Source organism: Gossypium raimondii, chromosome 9 (genome assembly GCF_025698545.1).
Source record: "Gossypium raimondii isolate GPD5lz chromosome 9, ASM2569854v1, whole genome shotgun sequence".
NCBI classification, from domain to species: domain Eukaryota; kingdom Viridiplantae; phylum Streptophyta; class Magnoliopsida; order Malvales; family Malvaceae; genus Gossypium; species Gossypium raimondii.
Genome location: NC_068573.1, coordinates 25699240 through 25715143, shown reverse-complemented (window position 1 = coordinate 25715143; position 15904 = coordinate 25699240). Strand labels below are relative to the sequence as shown.

The 15904-nt window shown below is 32.3% G+C and overlaps 2 protein-coding genes across 2 annotated transcripts; both read left to right on the top strand.

Moving 5' to 3' along the window:
* Positions 1-10646: 10646 nt before the first annotated feature.
* LOC105798584 (stem-specific protein TSJT1) lies at positions 10647-13207 on the top strand. The gene is made up of 5 exons (XM_012628700.2): positions 10647-10989; positions 12156-12396; positions 12506-12626; positions 12718-12827; positions 12911-13207. Exons 1-5 carry the CDS (start codon positions 10787-10789, stop codon positions 12944-12946), a joined length of 711 nt encoding a protein of 236 aa, XP_012484154.1. The 5' UTR covers positions 10647-10786; the 3' UTR covers positions 12947-13207.
* Positions 13208-13341: 134 nt separating this feature from the next.
* LOC105798587 (uncharacterized) lies at positions 13342-15576 on the top strand. Its single transcript, XM_012628707.2, has 2 exons — positions 13342-14615; positions 15452-15576. Exons 1-2 carry the CDS (start codon positions 14283-14285, stop codon positions 15455-15457), a joined length of 339 nt encoding a protein of 112 aa, XP_012484161.1. The 5' UTR covers positions 13342-14282; the 3' UTR covers positions 15458-15576.
* The last annotated feature ends 328 nt before the right edge of the window (positions 15577-15904 follow it).

The following is a 15904-nucleotide window of genomic DNA, read 5'->3' as shown; positions in this document are numbered from 1 at the left end:
AAGGGACTTTTTAGTGAACTCAATAAAGACCTTCAAATCAATACAATATTTTGTGACAGTCAGGGTGCCATCTTCCTTACAAAAGATCAAATGTTTCATGAGAGAACAAAACACATTGATGTTCGGTATCATTTTGTTTGTGATATTATTGCTCGTGGTGATATTGTTGTGAGCAAAATTAGTACTCATGAAAATCCTGCATATATGATGACTAAGTCACTTCCTATAACCAAGTTTGAGCATTGCTTAGACTTGATTGGTGTTCATTGTTGAAGTTAAACCCTTAAAGGGATTTATGGAAGAGGTGAAGAACTTGTTCGTTGAGAGTTCGCGATAAAGAACTTGTTCATTGAGAATTCGTGTCAAGGTAGAGATTGTTAGAATTAAGTGACCCGAATTCTTATTTAAATAAAATACAGTGGTAAAATAAAATAAAAGTAAAATCCCTATAGAACTATACTTCTTTTATTTTATTTTAGAATAAGATTTTTTAAACCTTATTAAACTCCATCTATTTGATATTGATTAGAATAAGGTGTTTCAATCTTACTACACTCCTATTAGAATATGGTTTTACAAGCCTATAAATAGACATAGTCTACTCCTCTTGTAATTATTCGAATTTGACATAGTGAATTATCTTCTCCTCTGCCGTGGTTCTATTTATTTTTGCACATTTGATTATGAAAAATTTTATCAACATTTTACCGAATAAGATAATTGGCATGAATTAAAATTATAAAATTGTTTTGATAAATCTCTCATTTATTTGTTCAATTTATGATTTACCAGATACATAATTTGATTATGGAAAACAAATTGCTGTTAAATTAGGTTAGAAAACTAAATTTGACTTACGCTAAATCAGGGATCAAATTTGAAGAAATTTATGTAATTTTATTAGTTTAAATTTTATTAAGAAATTATGTAAATTTTTAATGATATTAATAAAGAATTTATTAGAATAATGCAAAATAAGACCTACATTAATCTTGATAATTTAATTCTTAGCATAAATAACTTATAAAATTCCGTCTACTTTGTTACAGAATCCAGAAAATTTTCACCATCTTTCTCCTTAAATCTTTGTATTCAGCTCATCATTGAGATTTTTGTAAAATGCACAATTTTTGTTAACTGCTTTCATCTTATAATGATTTAAATTTTACACACCTTTAATAATCCATTATAAAAACTATCTGATACACTTATTTCTATAATAAAAGTTGTGGAGATAAGAAATATTTTCAATTTATTTCATTTCTTTTAATTTGGATGATGAATTTGTAGGAGGATTTTATTTAAGGTTTTAATTTAATAACTCAATCATTTTCTAAATTTCAGGTGGTTTTCAAAATTCCTCCTAAATTCATTTGATTTAATTCATATAATATAAAACTCAAACTTCATAATGTTTTTTTATTTAATTATAATATATTTTTAAAAATTTTATTATATTATAATTATTTATATTTTTTACAAATATAATGATATTCATATTGAATAATTTTATATTATTTATTTTAAAATTTCATTAACCTAATTTTTTCTAAATCAATTACCTATCCAAACAAAACAATTGCAAATCGGAACAATTTGAATTTATAAATTCTAAAATACTAGCATTTTAAAAATCTCAAAATCTTAAAACTCTCATACAAGCATGATATTAAAACCATGTGAAATTTTTAAAAGAATAAAGATAAAACTATATAAAAAGATTTCATAATTTAAAATTTACATTTACCAAACAATCTAATTATTTTTATAGTAATATATTAAATAAATTTTATAATTTAAATTCAATATTTAATTTCTCAAGACTTAAATTTTTTAGTTCATCAAACAACACTTAATTATGATAAATTTATACGATGTAAACCAAGTGGGATAAATATATATTAACTAATTAAATATTTACGTAAATAAGTTTAAACATTAATATTTACCAGTGTAAAATTATAATTTTAGGGTTTAGGATTTAGGTAAAATTATAATTTTACACCCATTCATATCTTTTGCAAAGCTAATATTTTAACGATCCAACCATTATATTTTATATTTCATTCTTATAGATCATACATGTCCAATTTGACGTAAATTAAAATATTCTAACTGTTTATTTTATATTAAAAGAATTCAATCATTCAAGAAATATTAATATACACAATATTTTAAATTGATATGATAAAAATATCAGATTAGTTTAATATTGAAAAATCACACTAAGCTCAATTCCCAGGAAAGAGAGGTGGATCACGTGGATCACTTAAGTACCAGGTCTTTCCTAGCCAGAATATCCCTCTATCGTAATTTAACCGCACAATAAATCACTACAATCACTCTCACAAAATATGCATAATAAACAATAAAGAACACAAGAATTTTAACGAGGTTCAGCAAATTTTGCTTACGTCCTCAGGCACTAACAAATATATTTCACTCTAAAATACAAGTGAAAATTTACAAATAAAGAGAGAGAACAAGGCCTTAAAGAGAGAATGGAAAATGTGGGGGATAATCAAAATGAGAAATGGTTAGCCCTATTTATAGTTGAGATTCAGGGATCAACTTGCAAAGTCACTATACAATTAGGGACCAAAAATTGGAAATATCTCATGCCAAATTTCAATCCCCATTTCAGTGCCTTAAATCTCTTATTTCTAGTGCCAACATTTTGATACCCGTATATTTGACTTTTCTAAATATGGATGGTTGCCAATAATCTCCACCTTGAAGATTTGATTAGGATAATCTTATCTTCACACAATTCTTTCTCCCTTTGACAACAATACTTGACAGTTCCTTCTTCAATTGTTAAACTTGCAGGATATTGACTAAGTTCAAACAATGTTCGAACTTGGTTGTTGTTACCACCTTGGTCATTATATCTGCGAGATTATATATAGTCTTAATCTTCTGAAGATGAATTTTCCCCTCATCAATAATTTCTCACACAAAATGGAATCGTACGTCGATATGCTTTGTACGTACATGATAGACTTGATTCTTTGCTAAATGAATAGCACTTTGACTATCACAATACATGTTAATATGCTCCTGAACCAATCCCAAGGTTTTAACCCTACCTTGTAACCAAATAGCTTCCTTTACAGGCCATGTATTCGGCTTCTATGGTTGACAACGCAATTGTAGAGTACAGTGTAGACTTCCAACTTATTGGTCATCTAGCAAGTGTAAACACATAACCAGTGGTTGATCTTCGTTTATCCAAATCACTGGCATAGTCAGAATCAACGTACCCAATAACACCTTTACCTAATGTAGTATCCTGCTTGAACAGTAATCCAATATCCATGGTCTTCTGAATATACCGTAGAATCTATTTCACAGCTTGCCAATGTCCTTTTCCAGGATTATGCATATACCAGCTCACTATACTAACTACCTGTGAAATGTCGCGTCTTGTACACACCATTGCATACATCAAGCTACCTACTACATTAGAATATGAAACTTGTAACATGTATTCTTGTTCCGTATTCGTCGAAGGAGATAGTTGTGCAGAAAGCTTGAAATGAGAAGCCAATGGGGTACTTACAGGTTTTGTTTGCTCGTTCATGCCAAACTGTTATAGTACCTTCTTCAAATATTACTTCTGAGACAAACTAACTCTGCCATGAGCTCTATCTCTACATATTTCCATGCCAAGAATCTTTTTAGCTTCACCTAGATCTTTCATCTTAAACTCAAGGTTGAATTGAGTCTTCAATCTCTCAATTTCAACTTAGCTTTAGAGGCTATCAACATATCATCAACATATAAGAGCAAATATAGGAAAATTCCTTCTTGTAGCTTTTGAAAATACATGCAATGATCAAATTTACTTCTTGTGTACCTTTGCCCTTTCATGAACTGATCAAATCGCTAGTACCACTGCCTCGGAGATTGTTTCAATCCATAAAGTGACTTTTTCAGTTTACAAACCCAATTTTCTTTATCAGCAACCTTGGATCCATCTGGCTGAGTCATATAGATTTCCTCTTCCAAATTATCGTGTAAAAACGTGGTCTTCACATCGAGCTGAACTAGTTCAAGATCATATTGCGCAACCAAGGCTAGCAAAATTTGAATAGATGAATGCTTCACAACTGGAGAAAACACTTCATTGTAATCTATTCCTTCTTTCTGAGCGTAACCCTTTGCTACCAATCTAGCCTTGTATCGAATTTCATTTTTACTAGGAAATCCTTCCTTCTTTGCATATACCCATTTGCATCCAATTACCTTCTTTCTTTTGGGTAGTGTCACCAACTCTCAAGTTCTATTTTTATGAAGAGATTGCATTTCTTCATTCATAGCTTGCTTCCACTTTACACCATTAGGGTTACTTCTTGCTTCTGTGTAAGTAGAAGGAATACCATCATCTACAATTGAAAGTGTATAGGCCACCATATCACCAAAGCGAGTAGGCATACGAATCTCTCTTCTTGGCCTCCTATATGCAATTGAATCTTGTTGCTATAGAAGTTCTTAGGTCGAAACTTCTTCATCATTTGTTCCTTCAATATTAGCTAGATCATTATTAACCTTTTCAAGCTCCACCTGCTACAAAGTACTACTAGTTTTGTCATCCTTTTGTGAATCATTGTTCTTCATCATGTTTGATTCATCAAAAGTCACATCTCTACTTAAAATAATCTTCCTTATATCAGGACACCAGAGACGGTATCCTTTTACTCCACCAGTTATACCTACGAATAATGTTTTCTTTGCTCTTGGGTCTAACTTAGATTATTTTACATGATAATATGCAGTGGAACCAAAAACATGTAAAGAATCATAATCAGTAGCAGGTTTACCAATCTACATCTCCATAGGAGTTTTTCTATTTATTGCAACTGATGGCAACCAGTTAATTAGATGACACGCATATGTAACTGCCTCAGCCCAAAATTCCTTGCCCAATCCAGCATTGGACAACATACATCGAACTTTCTCCACTATAGTCTGATTCATACGTTCTGCCACCCCATTCTGCTGTGGCGTATCTCGAACAGTGAAGTGTCGCACAATGCCCTCATCTTAACATACTTGTAGAAATGGATCATTCTTATACTCAGTATCATTGTCTGATCGAAGTCGTTTGACCTTTTGACCAGTCTGAGTCTCCACCATGTTTTTCCATTTTAGAAATACATCTAAAACTTCAATTTTTCTTTTCATTAGATACACCCTTACTTTTCTTGAATAACCATCGACAAAAGTAATAAAGTAATGCATACCTCACAAAGAAGCCACTTTGGTTGGTCCCCACACATCACTGTGAACATAGTCCAGAATTCCATTCGTATTGTGAATTGCTGAACAAAATTTTACCCTCATCTGCTTGCCTAGAACACAATGTTCACAGAATTTTAATTTGCAAGAATTTGCACCTTTCAACAAGCCTTTCTTCGCCAAATTTTGCAAAGCTTTTTCACCAGCATGTCCCAATCGCATATGCCATAACCTAGTAGCCTCTGAATCTGCATCTTTCACAGAAACTGTTGATGTTGATCCAATAACTGTACTTCCATTTAAATAGCACAGGTTATTTCTTCTTGTGCCTTTCATCACTGTCAATACCCTAGCTACTACCTTTAATAATCTATCTCTCAAATTGATTATGATCCCTTTAGATTCTAGGACCCTTAATGAGATGAGATTTTTCTTCAAGCTAGGTACGTAGTAAAGATCTGTTAAGGCTTGGATTGAGCCATTGTGATTCTTCAATTGAATTGTACCTACTCCCATTGTCTTACAAGCACTATCATTGCCCATAAAAACAACTCCACATTCTAGTTCTTTAAGACTAGAAAACCAATCCTTATTAAGACACATATGGTAAGTACATCCCGAATCCAAAATCCACTCATTTGTATGACATGCCATTGTCGTGCCAACCAAGCTAAAGTTTGAATCCTCATCATGCTCCGCTACACATGCATCAGAAATAGCCTTGCCCTTTTTTTAACTTAGGGCAATTCTTTTTCCAATGCCCTTTCTCACGACAAAAATCACATTCATCTTTGGCAGGTCTCTTTTTAGACTTACTCCTACCAGGTTTGTTGCTGTGCGAACGGCCTATTACTATTAAGACTTCTGCAGTTGTATCTCGGTGATCTCTATTATCTTTCTTTCAAGTCTCAGATCTATACAATGCACTACAGACTGTATCAAATGTGATCGTATCCTTCCCATGAAGCAATATGGTGGTAAGATGATCATATTCATCAGGAAGAGAATTCAACAACAATAATGCCTTGTCTTCATCTTCAAATTTCTCACCCAAAATTAGCAAGTCTGCTAAAATTTTATTGAATGATTTCACATGGCAATTCATCGACATACTAGGTGTATATGTGAATCGATAAAGTTTCTTTTTCATATAAAGCCTATTTTCAAGACTTTTCGTTAGAAACTTTTCTTCCAGTGTATCCCATAACTTTTTTGCTGATGTCTCCTTTATGACAGTGTACTTCTGCTATTTGGCCAAACATAGGCAGATTGTATCACACGCCTGTCTATTGATCTTGGCCCACTCCTTGTCATCCATCTTGTCAAGTTTTTCTTCAAGGGCTATATCCAGCTCTTGCTGACATAAGACATCCAAGATCTCACATTGCCACATACCAAAATTATTAGTACCATCAATTTTTTCTAATTCAAATTTTTTATTGGTCACAGTAGTCTTTGCTGATGATGATGCCTCTGCCATTTTTCTCCTCAATCCCAACTACTGTATATGTGAACAATACCGTCAACGTGAATAGTGCTGTGGATGAGTAATACCATATACGCAAAGTATCGTAAACGGTCGTATTCTTCAAGTACGAACCTGACGTTGATACCAATTGTTGTGCGGAAGCATGTAAAAGTGTAAAATTATTGTATTGAAAAATCACACTAAGTTCAATTCCCAGTAGAGAGAGGTCGATCACGTGGATCACTTAAGTACTAGGTCTTTCCTACCAAAATATCCCTCTATCGTAATTTAACTGCACAATAAATCACTACAATTACTCTCACAATATATGCAAAATAAACAATAAAGAACTCAAAAATTTTAAAGAGGTTCAGTAATTTTTGCCTACATCCTCGGGCACTAACAAATATATTTCACTCCAAAATACAAGTGAAAATTTACAAATAAAGAGAGAGAACAATGCCTTAAGGAGAGAATGGCAAATATAGGGGATAATCAAAATGAGAAATGGTTAGGCCTATTTATAGTTGAGATTCAGGGATCAACTTGCAAAGTCACTATACAATTAGGGACCAAAAATTGGAAATATCTCAAGCCAAATTTCAATCCCACTTTCAGTGCCTTAAATCTCTTATTTCCAGTGCCAACATTTTAATACTCATATCTTTGACTTTTCTAAATATGGATGGTTGCCAATAAACACCTTAAGACTCAACGAGGTTAAGTACGTTTTAAAATATTTAAAATTTAAACTATAACAATATAATTTAATTTTTTAACAATTGTGGATAATATTTAAACGCAATGAGACATCTGTAGGTGTTGAGTTCTTTGTTAAAATGTAAAATATATATATAATTTGTAACTAATTATTTGAATGATAAATAGAAATTGTAAAGCACCTCGGCACTTATGGGTATCAAGGTTATCTTAAAATCACTAATAAAACCATAACTTTAAATCCTATAAGTAACCCATTCAACTGCTTAGATTTTCATAAAAAACGTAAAGCATTCCTTCTTTGCATTTTATATTATCCTAGGTACCAAGTATTTCTTAATTTTATTTTCCACTCATACTATAATGGTTTCTCGCTTATTGAAATCTGAAGAATGATAAGTTTGTAAGATGTAGCAACATTGAAATATTTTCTTGTGGCTTAAGGTTGCAGTAATAAGAGAAGAAATATATCTGACAATAGAATAATTTCTCAATTAATAGAAATCGGGTTCTATCACAATACCCAAATTGGGAAAGTAACTTTCATATTGACATTTATATATGCTTTGATTGAACAATGAAGACTTAAGACCTAAACATTTCATCAACCATGGCGAAGTGATAATAACGTTGGAAGATATAGCGTTGCTAACGAGACTTATACTGAATGGGCATCTAGTAATAGGAAGTTTTTAGCATAATCTAAGGGAGGTCCTTTATTGACCATTTGAAATAGGTATCAACCCTAAGTCTGATTTTCAAGGGCATTGGATTAAGTTAGCGTGGTCGAAGACAAGCTTCAAGCATCTCTCATAAAATCCATCACTTAAAGTTTTTTAACATTATACTAGAGCTTACATTCTTTGGTTGGTCGTAGGTATGTTGGTATTAAAAAAGTTGGGCAACTTAAGCCATACCATGTATCTCTCATTGTTATCTAATTTCATAACGGTTTGCAGATATAGCTAGGGTCTACTGTTTTAGCATATTCTTATACAGAATGCTACATAAAGCCTGTAGAATATGGAACAAAGAAGTGAATGATTTCCTTGTTATTTTACAATCATAGGGTTGGTATTGACTTCCATGAATTGCACCTATCCCCTATGAGAACCTAAAATTCCCTCTTACTAGAAAGTAAAATTAGAAGAAAATGTTATAAAGTCTATTGCATTCTAAATGTTTCATGCTTCCAGGCATTGTGATATACAACATATTGAAAAGAAGAAATCTTAGCAATACGAGCATTTATTTATGTGAACCTAATGATTCAATAATTTGTGTTTTATATTGTCCAATGTATTTACTTGAATTAATATGACCTCATAATGAAACCTAAATGCAATACTTTTATTATTATTATTATTATTATTATTATTATTTTGCAATTTGTGTGGATGTTGTACCAAAAAAACTCCCACAAATTTAGAGAACATGAATGGCTATCATCCCATAAATTTGTGTTTTGGGACGGAGCATAATCAAGCCATTAGATTTTTCCGGCACAACGCACATTGGGTCAATCGTCTTTAACATAGGCCACAGATTGCACTGATCGACGATGATCATTTTGCAACATCGACAATTTATAAAGAATGGTTTATGCCCAACGATAAATCATATTTGTATCCGTTGGAACAAGCTCTTGTACATCATATTCAACATCCAATTTTAAGTTCGAAAATACTGTCAAGGTTGAGTTTGAGCTTGAGATAGAGGAAGAGGTATTCCTACCGAAGTTGCCTTGACTATCATAGTTGTTGAACCTAATGAAGGTCTAGACTTTTTAGATGTAGAGGTCAATCCTAGATTTTCTCAGATCATAGATGAAAATCCAATGCTCCAACTAGATGGGCAATGATTTTTTTTTTTGTTATTTTGTTGTAATACTGCAACTAGATAATTGTATGATTAAAAGTATTCTTTATGTCAATTTTACGTTCCCTATACTATTATTTAAATCCTTAATTAAGTTGGTGTCACAAGTTAATTGGCCACCAACTCGATTAGGGAAATTACTAAAATATATATTTGTATTTAAAATAAGTTATATTATTTGAGGATACTTTAATCTTTTAATTAAAAAATACGAATACGGTGAGATTTAAACCCATGTCAATTGCATTAGTAAAACCTTAAATATATCACTTAACTAAAACTCTATTTTGATTTATATATATTAAGTTTATTATGCACATTTTATTACATCCATCAATTGATTTTTTAAAACACATTTTATACTCTAAATATGTGTGATAAAATTTCTAGTATTAAAATTAATTCTTTCCAAGTTTGTGAGCACCCCTATTGTACTCTTTTTAGAGACACTATTTTATTCTAAGTGGATTAATGTGAAATTTATGAACCGATTGGATTTTGAGCAAAAGTATTATTGAGGTATTTGTAGTAGGAATCAGATTGAATTTTGCCTATTTTACTCAAAAAAATAGGTAAATTAGTCTCTGTATGTTAGATCAAAGAGCAAACGGTCATTATGTTAAAAATTTTATCCATTTATACTGTTAAAAATTGATTTTTGTACGTCAGCTTGATATACACGTGACACACCAGATGTCGCTATCTAGTTATTCCGTCAAACACGCTAATTTTTAACAGAACAAATAGATGACATTTTAATATAAAGTACTAAATACACTCTTTAATTTAATGTATAATAATTAATTTTCTTATTTTTTGAGTAAAATAAGTAAAATACAATTTAACTCTTAATTTATATATCTCTAAGATACAATTACCTCAAATTTTGTAATCCCTAATATCATTGATATTTTATTCTCTAAATTACTCCATAATTACCGAAATTAAGAACATTTTTGTGACGTTAATGACACTTAAGAGTCTTTTCTTAATTAAACTACATATTATTTTAATTACTAAATGCTTTTTTAATAGTAACCAAAACGATCAGCTGCTAATTTACAAAGATGACCTTCGCGTGGACCCCACGACCCTCGTCTCAGTACGTCAGCATCCAAGCTCAAAAATCATCGCCCATACTGTGGGACCCACTATCACCTGCCACGTCCTCCTCCTGGACTATTAATTTATCCTCCCATTTAAATAATCACAAAACGACAGAATGAAAAGAAAAAGTGAAAAAACTATAATAAGAAAACAAATCACCGATCTAGATTTACAATAATATCCTCATCACATATATTTTTCCCTATAAATGAAAATGCCCTCCCTGCCCTTTTTCCATTCCTATATTCAAGCTTTCCAATACAAAGCTTCATATTATCTTTTTTAGTTCCGACAAAAGAAAACGAAAAAAAAGAAGAAGAAATACAATCGTTTTCTTTTTGAAGTCGGGTTTTAGTTTTTGGGGTGAAAAAAATGTTGGGAGTATTTAGCAGTGCGATAGTGTCTCCGCCGGACGAGCTGGTGGCGGCCGGTTGCCGAACTCCATCACCTAAGATAACGGCGGACGCTCTGGTGAAACGGTTCCTTGAGACGAACTCCTCCGGCGTGTCCATGCAGATCGGAGACCATGTCCAATTCGCTTATTCTCACCATAAAGAGTCTCCTTTACAGCCCAGGTAAAAAAAAATCATATATGGTATTGGCTGTTGGATGATCTCAATCGTTGAAAATTAATTATGAATCAAACTTCAGTTGATCATCGAGTGCTTTCGAACGGACCTAGGAATTACTGTAATTTGTTTAATCGAATAATTTACGATTTTTTGGCCGATGATTTTTTATTATCATAAATCATAAAAAAAGACTAAAAAAAGGATGAGAAACGATAAAAAAAAAAAACAAACAGGCAATCAGAAGTTCGAATCTGACGTGAGATGGAAGTATTTAATGTGTGAATAAAGTTTAAAATGTTTTCTTAATTTCTTTTTCTGCGGAAATGGGAGAGATGGAGAGGCCGTGATTTCACAATCACGTTGATGTTGAATCCAATAAAAAAGATTCCGACCAGATCTGTCATAGAGATGGAAATAATCAATCAATGAAGCGGCTATGCTTGATTTAACGGTACACGTGTCTAACATCCAGGAACTTTTCATAAAGTAAAAAGGCTCAATTATTACAAGGTGCATTAGTTAGGATTTCCAAGTAAGTGCAGTACATTTATGTGAATTAGGATTGCCTAATTTGAATTTTAGGACCCACAATCCTCTCAAGTCGACACTTCATATTTTTCTTTGTTTTTATTTTTCATAATTATTTTAATATACTTTATCTTTTTCCTATTCTGACATGTAATCATTTTCAAGCCAACTTAGAGACCGTATAGATTAGGCCGATGAGATTGAACGGTTTTTCCATTAACCAAAAATCGGGTTTTTTCTTTAAACTTACATATATTTTGGAATTTAGTATATTCAATTTTTTTTTTAAAAAGTTAGTTCAAAAATATTTTTGAAAAAGAAAAAAAAAAGAGTTTTGTTCAACACAGAGAACACTGTAAGTAGATAATTCTCATAACTCTACCCAAAACATGAATCCCAACATCAAAGGTTCAAAAAGAAACCCTCTTGGAGTCCTTGTTTCAATTGTAAAAATGGATTCGAATAATCTATTTTTGCTATGTTTGAAAATATGAATTTGAATATTTTGATTTTTTTTATATATAAATCGTTCCGATTATATTTGGATTTGGATGAATAACTAGACACACTAAAAAAAATTTTAGTTAATTAAACATGCCATATCACACGGATATAAATTATTGGGCATTGGTAAATGGCAGATCATTTGCTGTGAAAGACGAAATCTTCTGCTTGTTTGAGGGAGCCCTTGATAACTTGGGGAGTTTAAAGCAGCAATATGGTCTGGCAAAGTCTGCAAATGAAGTGATATTGGTCATTGAAGCTTACAAGGCCCTTCGTGACCGAGCACCCTATCCTCCAAACCATGTGGTTGGCCATCTAATTGGGAGCTTTGCTTTCATTGTCTTTGACAAATCCACCTCCACTTTGTTTGTGGCTTCTGTAAGTATTCAAATAGGTCTCACCTACTTTTTTTAAAAATGGTATTATTGACTTTAAGTGCTTGCTTGGTTGGTGTTTAACAACAAGTGAGGTGGTATGATATTGACAGGATCAATTTGGTAAGGTTCCTCTCTATTGGGGAATCACCGCCGACGGATATGTGGCCTTTGCTGATAATGCTGAATTGCTGAAAGGTGCCTGTGGCAAATCTCTTGCTTCTTTCCCTCAAGGTGGATTCCCCTTATACAGTTTTACTGATGTTTTTTCTTTAAAGTGGAATCGTGAACTTGAATTGAGGAGCTTCATATTTCAATTATGCAGGCTGTTTCTACTCCACAGCAGTAGGAGGATTAAGAAGCTATGAGAATCCTAAGAACAAGATCACTGCAGTGCCTGCTGAAGAAGAGGAGATATGGGGTGCTAAATTCAAGGTAAAAAATGATTATGTTCATTTTAACCAGCTGTAAATAATATCCTTAATCAATCATTGCTTATGTTTGGTTTGGGGTTTCAGGTGGAAGGGCCAGCTGTTGTTGCTGCCACAGAGTAGTCCTTTGCTTTCTCCTTCTAAATCTATGGATCCATGGAATTATAGGAGCTGCAAATGCATAGCATATGGATCAGTCTCCATATGAAAGTACTTGTAGAGTGGGAAATGAAAAGAAGAAAAAGAACTGTTTGGTTATGAGAAATGGTAGTAACTCTCTGTTTAGGTAGCTTTATGTTAAAACTAGCTTTTATTCCTGTTTCGTCCTTTGTACATCATAATGTCAGCTTCAACTTCGAGTCTAATAAAAGCTTGTTCATCTAATAGCTCGAGTAAGTTCCGGCCGACAGTAATTATAATAATAATCAATTTTGTACGAATAGGCCAGGCGACGAAACTAATCCGATCATAGTTCTCAATTCGACCAATGAAATTTTAGAAAAGAAACCATAAGATTTAGTGTTCAATAAAAGAAAAGAATAAAACGAATAAAATGATTTTAATATGAGTTCAAATTGTGGTTGATGAAACTGAGAAATGGGTTGAAGTTAAAGGGTAAAGTTGCAGGTTAGGGATGTCACCACACAAATCCCTAGCCCTAGTTCCTTACTATTTTAGAGTTTTAGTGTTTTATCCATTTTGTTTTAAAATTTATAGATTGTATTTTTTTTGGTTGGGTCAATGGTTCATTGGGTTGGATTAATGTTTAGATTAAGTTTCATTATACACAAATGTTACGTGATCATTTTGTCCTAATTATTTGGAGTTTAAATCCTATCATGTATGGGTAATTTCAGATTTATTTTAGTTTAGGTCTGAGGATACTTTGATTTTTAGTTTATTGTGCTTTGTATTGAGTTGATTCTAGTTCAAATTGATAAGACATACTATTTGTGATTTGTACTTAAACTTGTGATTGTACCTGGAATTGTACTTGTATCACCAAAAATTATATAAAATATAAATCAAATTTAATGATTCAAGACTTAATTTCAGACCCATGGATGTGATAGGATTGCACTATCTCCAGGCCTAACAACAAGGTCAAAGGCCAAGAAGTCTAAAGTTGGAATCATTACACTCAACTACGAAACTTTCAAGATGAAGCCCTAAGAGGATATAAAGTCGATGTCCGATCGGTTTACAATCATCATAAATGGATTGATGTCTCATAGAAAGATTTATCCAAATGAAGAGGTGGTAAGGAAGATGCTTCGAAGCGTACCTAAATCGTGGGAAGCCAATGTGACTACAATTGAAGAAGCACAGAATTAAGAAATATTGACTTTGGATAAGCTCATCGGTTCTTTCCTTACACATGAGATGAGCTTCAACGAAGGGTCTGAAGAATAAAAAGATATGAAGAAGAAGGTTGGTTTTGCTCTAAAATTCACCACAAATGAATATAGTGAATCAAGTGAAGAGGTATGAAGGCAAAGAGATGGAGATTTTTACTAAGAGATTCAAGAGGTTCATGAAGTCCGATAAAGGAAGAAGATTACAAAAGATTGAGGAATTGAAGTTTGAATCTACCAAGGAGAAAGATCCCATTATTTGCTATGAGTGCAAGAAACTGAGACACATCAAGTTTGATTGTCCTCAATGGAAGAAGAAAGGATCAAGAAAACAAAAGCTTAAAGCTAATGTGGCTATTTTGAGTGATGAGAATTCCTCCGATGATGAAGATCAAGAAGTAGCCAACCTATGCCTTATGGCCATCAACGATTCTAAGGTAACTTCTAACTCATCTACTTCAAATTCTTATTCTTGCAATATGCCTATCATGAATTAGGCTTGAAATTTGAATTAATGATTTCCAAATAAAGGAAAACTATTTCAAAACTAAAAGATGAAAATAGTTCACAGTCCAAAGTCAATCATGAACTTGAAAGTAAAGTAAATTATATGCATGCTATTATAAATGATTTTGAGAAAAAAAATTGTGACTTACATAATTTACTTTCTAAAGTTCATGATGATCATCAAAATCAACTTTAGTTGTTTAAGAGTGAAAACTCACTCTAATAAAGTTTTTGAAAAACGGGAAAGTTCAAAATAAAACTTTGTTAAAACTAGATTTAATTTCTATAAACATAGAGGTCCTCCAAGTTTTTACAAAAGAAAATTGTTTAAAATATATGGGTCCCTAAAAGACTCATAACTACTAAAGATAATGATATCCTTTCTAAATGGATACTTAAAGGGACTAGAATCTTGGAAACTGATGCTTATGAACCCAAAAAAAATTGGGCACCAAAAACAAAATTTTAATTCTATGTTTGTAGGAAAAGGAGCATTGCTTCAAAGAGAACATCACTAATGCAAATTTTATGTGATTGCACATTAATGTTTAGTTGGCATGTTAGTTCACTTGTTCTTTATTTTTAATATCTATCTTTGAACAAACAACTTTTTTTTTCCTCTTAAGCTTTATTGTTTTTTTGATAAAATGTTGCATCCTGAATTACAATATTATGGATTTCCAAAGGATAATCCATTTTAAAAGACAAATTACATCTCTTTTTAATAGCCAAATTACATAATAAATAATGACCTTTTTTGTTGCAGACGTAACATCGAGTGGATTTTGTTCCTTTGGAGGATTTTTCTTTTTTCTGAGATATCTCCATTTGTACTTCTTTTTAGAAGTTTTTGGAACAAATTGCTTCAGCTTTCGGAAGTGTTTTATCAAATTGCCTTTCAAGAAGAATGAAGATATCAATCCTACGAAAGGCAGTCATGTAGGAATGAATCCAGAACATCAATCACGCCTTCTTCACGCAACAGCCCAATATAGTCATATCCTGGTCTCTCTTGTTGGCTCTGTTGACTAAATTTGTGCTGTCAAACTCAAAGATAATTTTTGACACATTTAAAGTAGACACCAACTTCAGAATTTCAACCAAAGCTTCCATTTCAGCCCAGTTCGCATCCAGAAGCTTATCGACAAATCCATAACAGCACCCGAGAACGAAACCATCCGAATCTTAGCAATGGCTTCATACCCCACACTACTGTTCG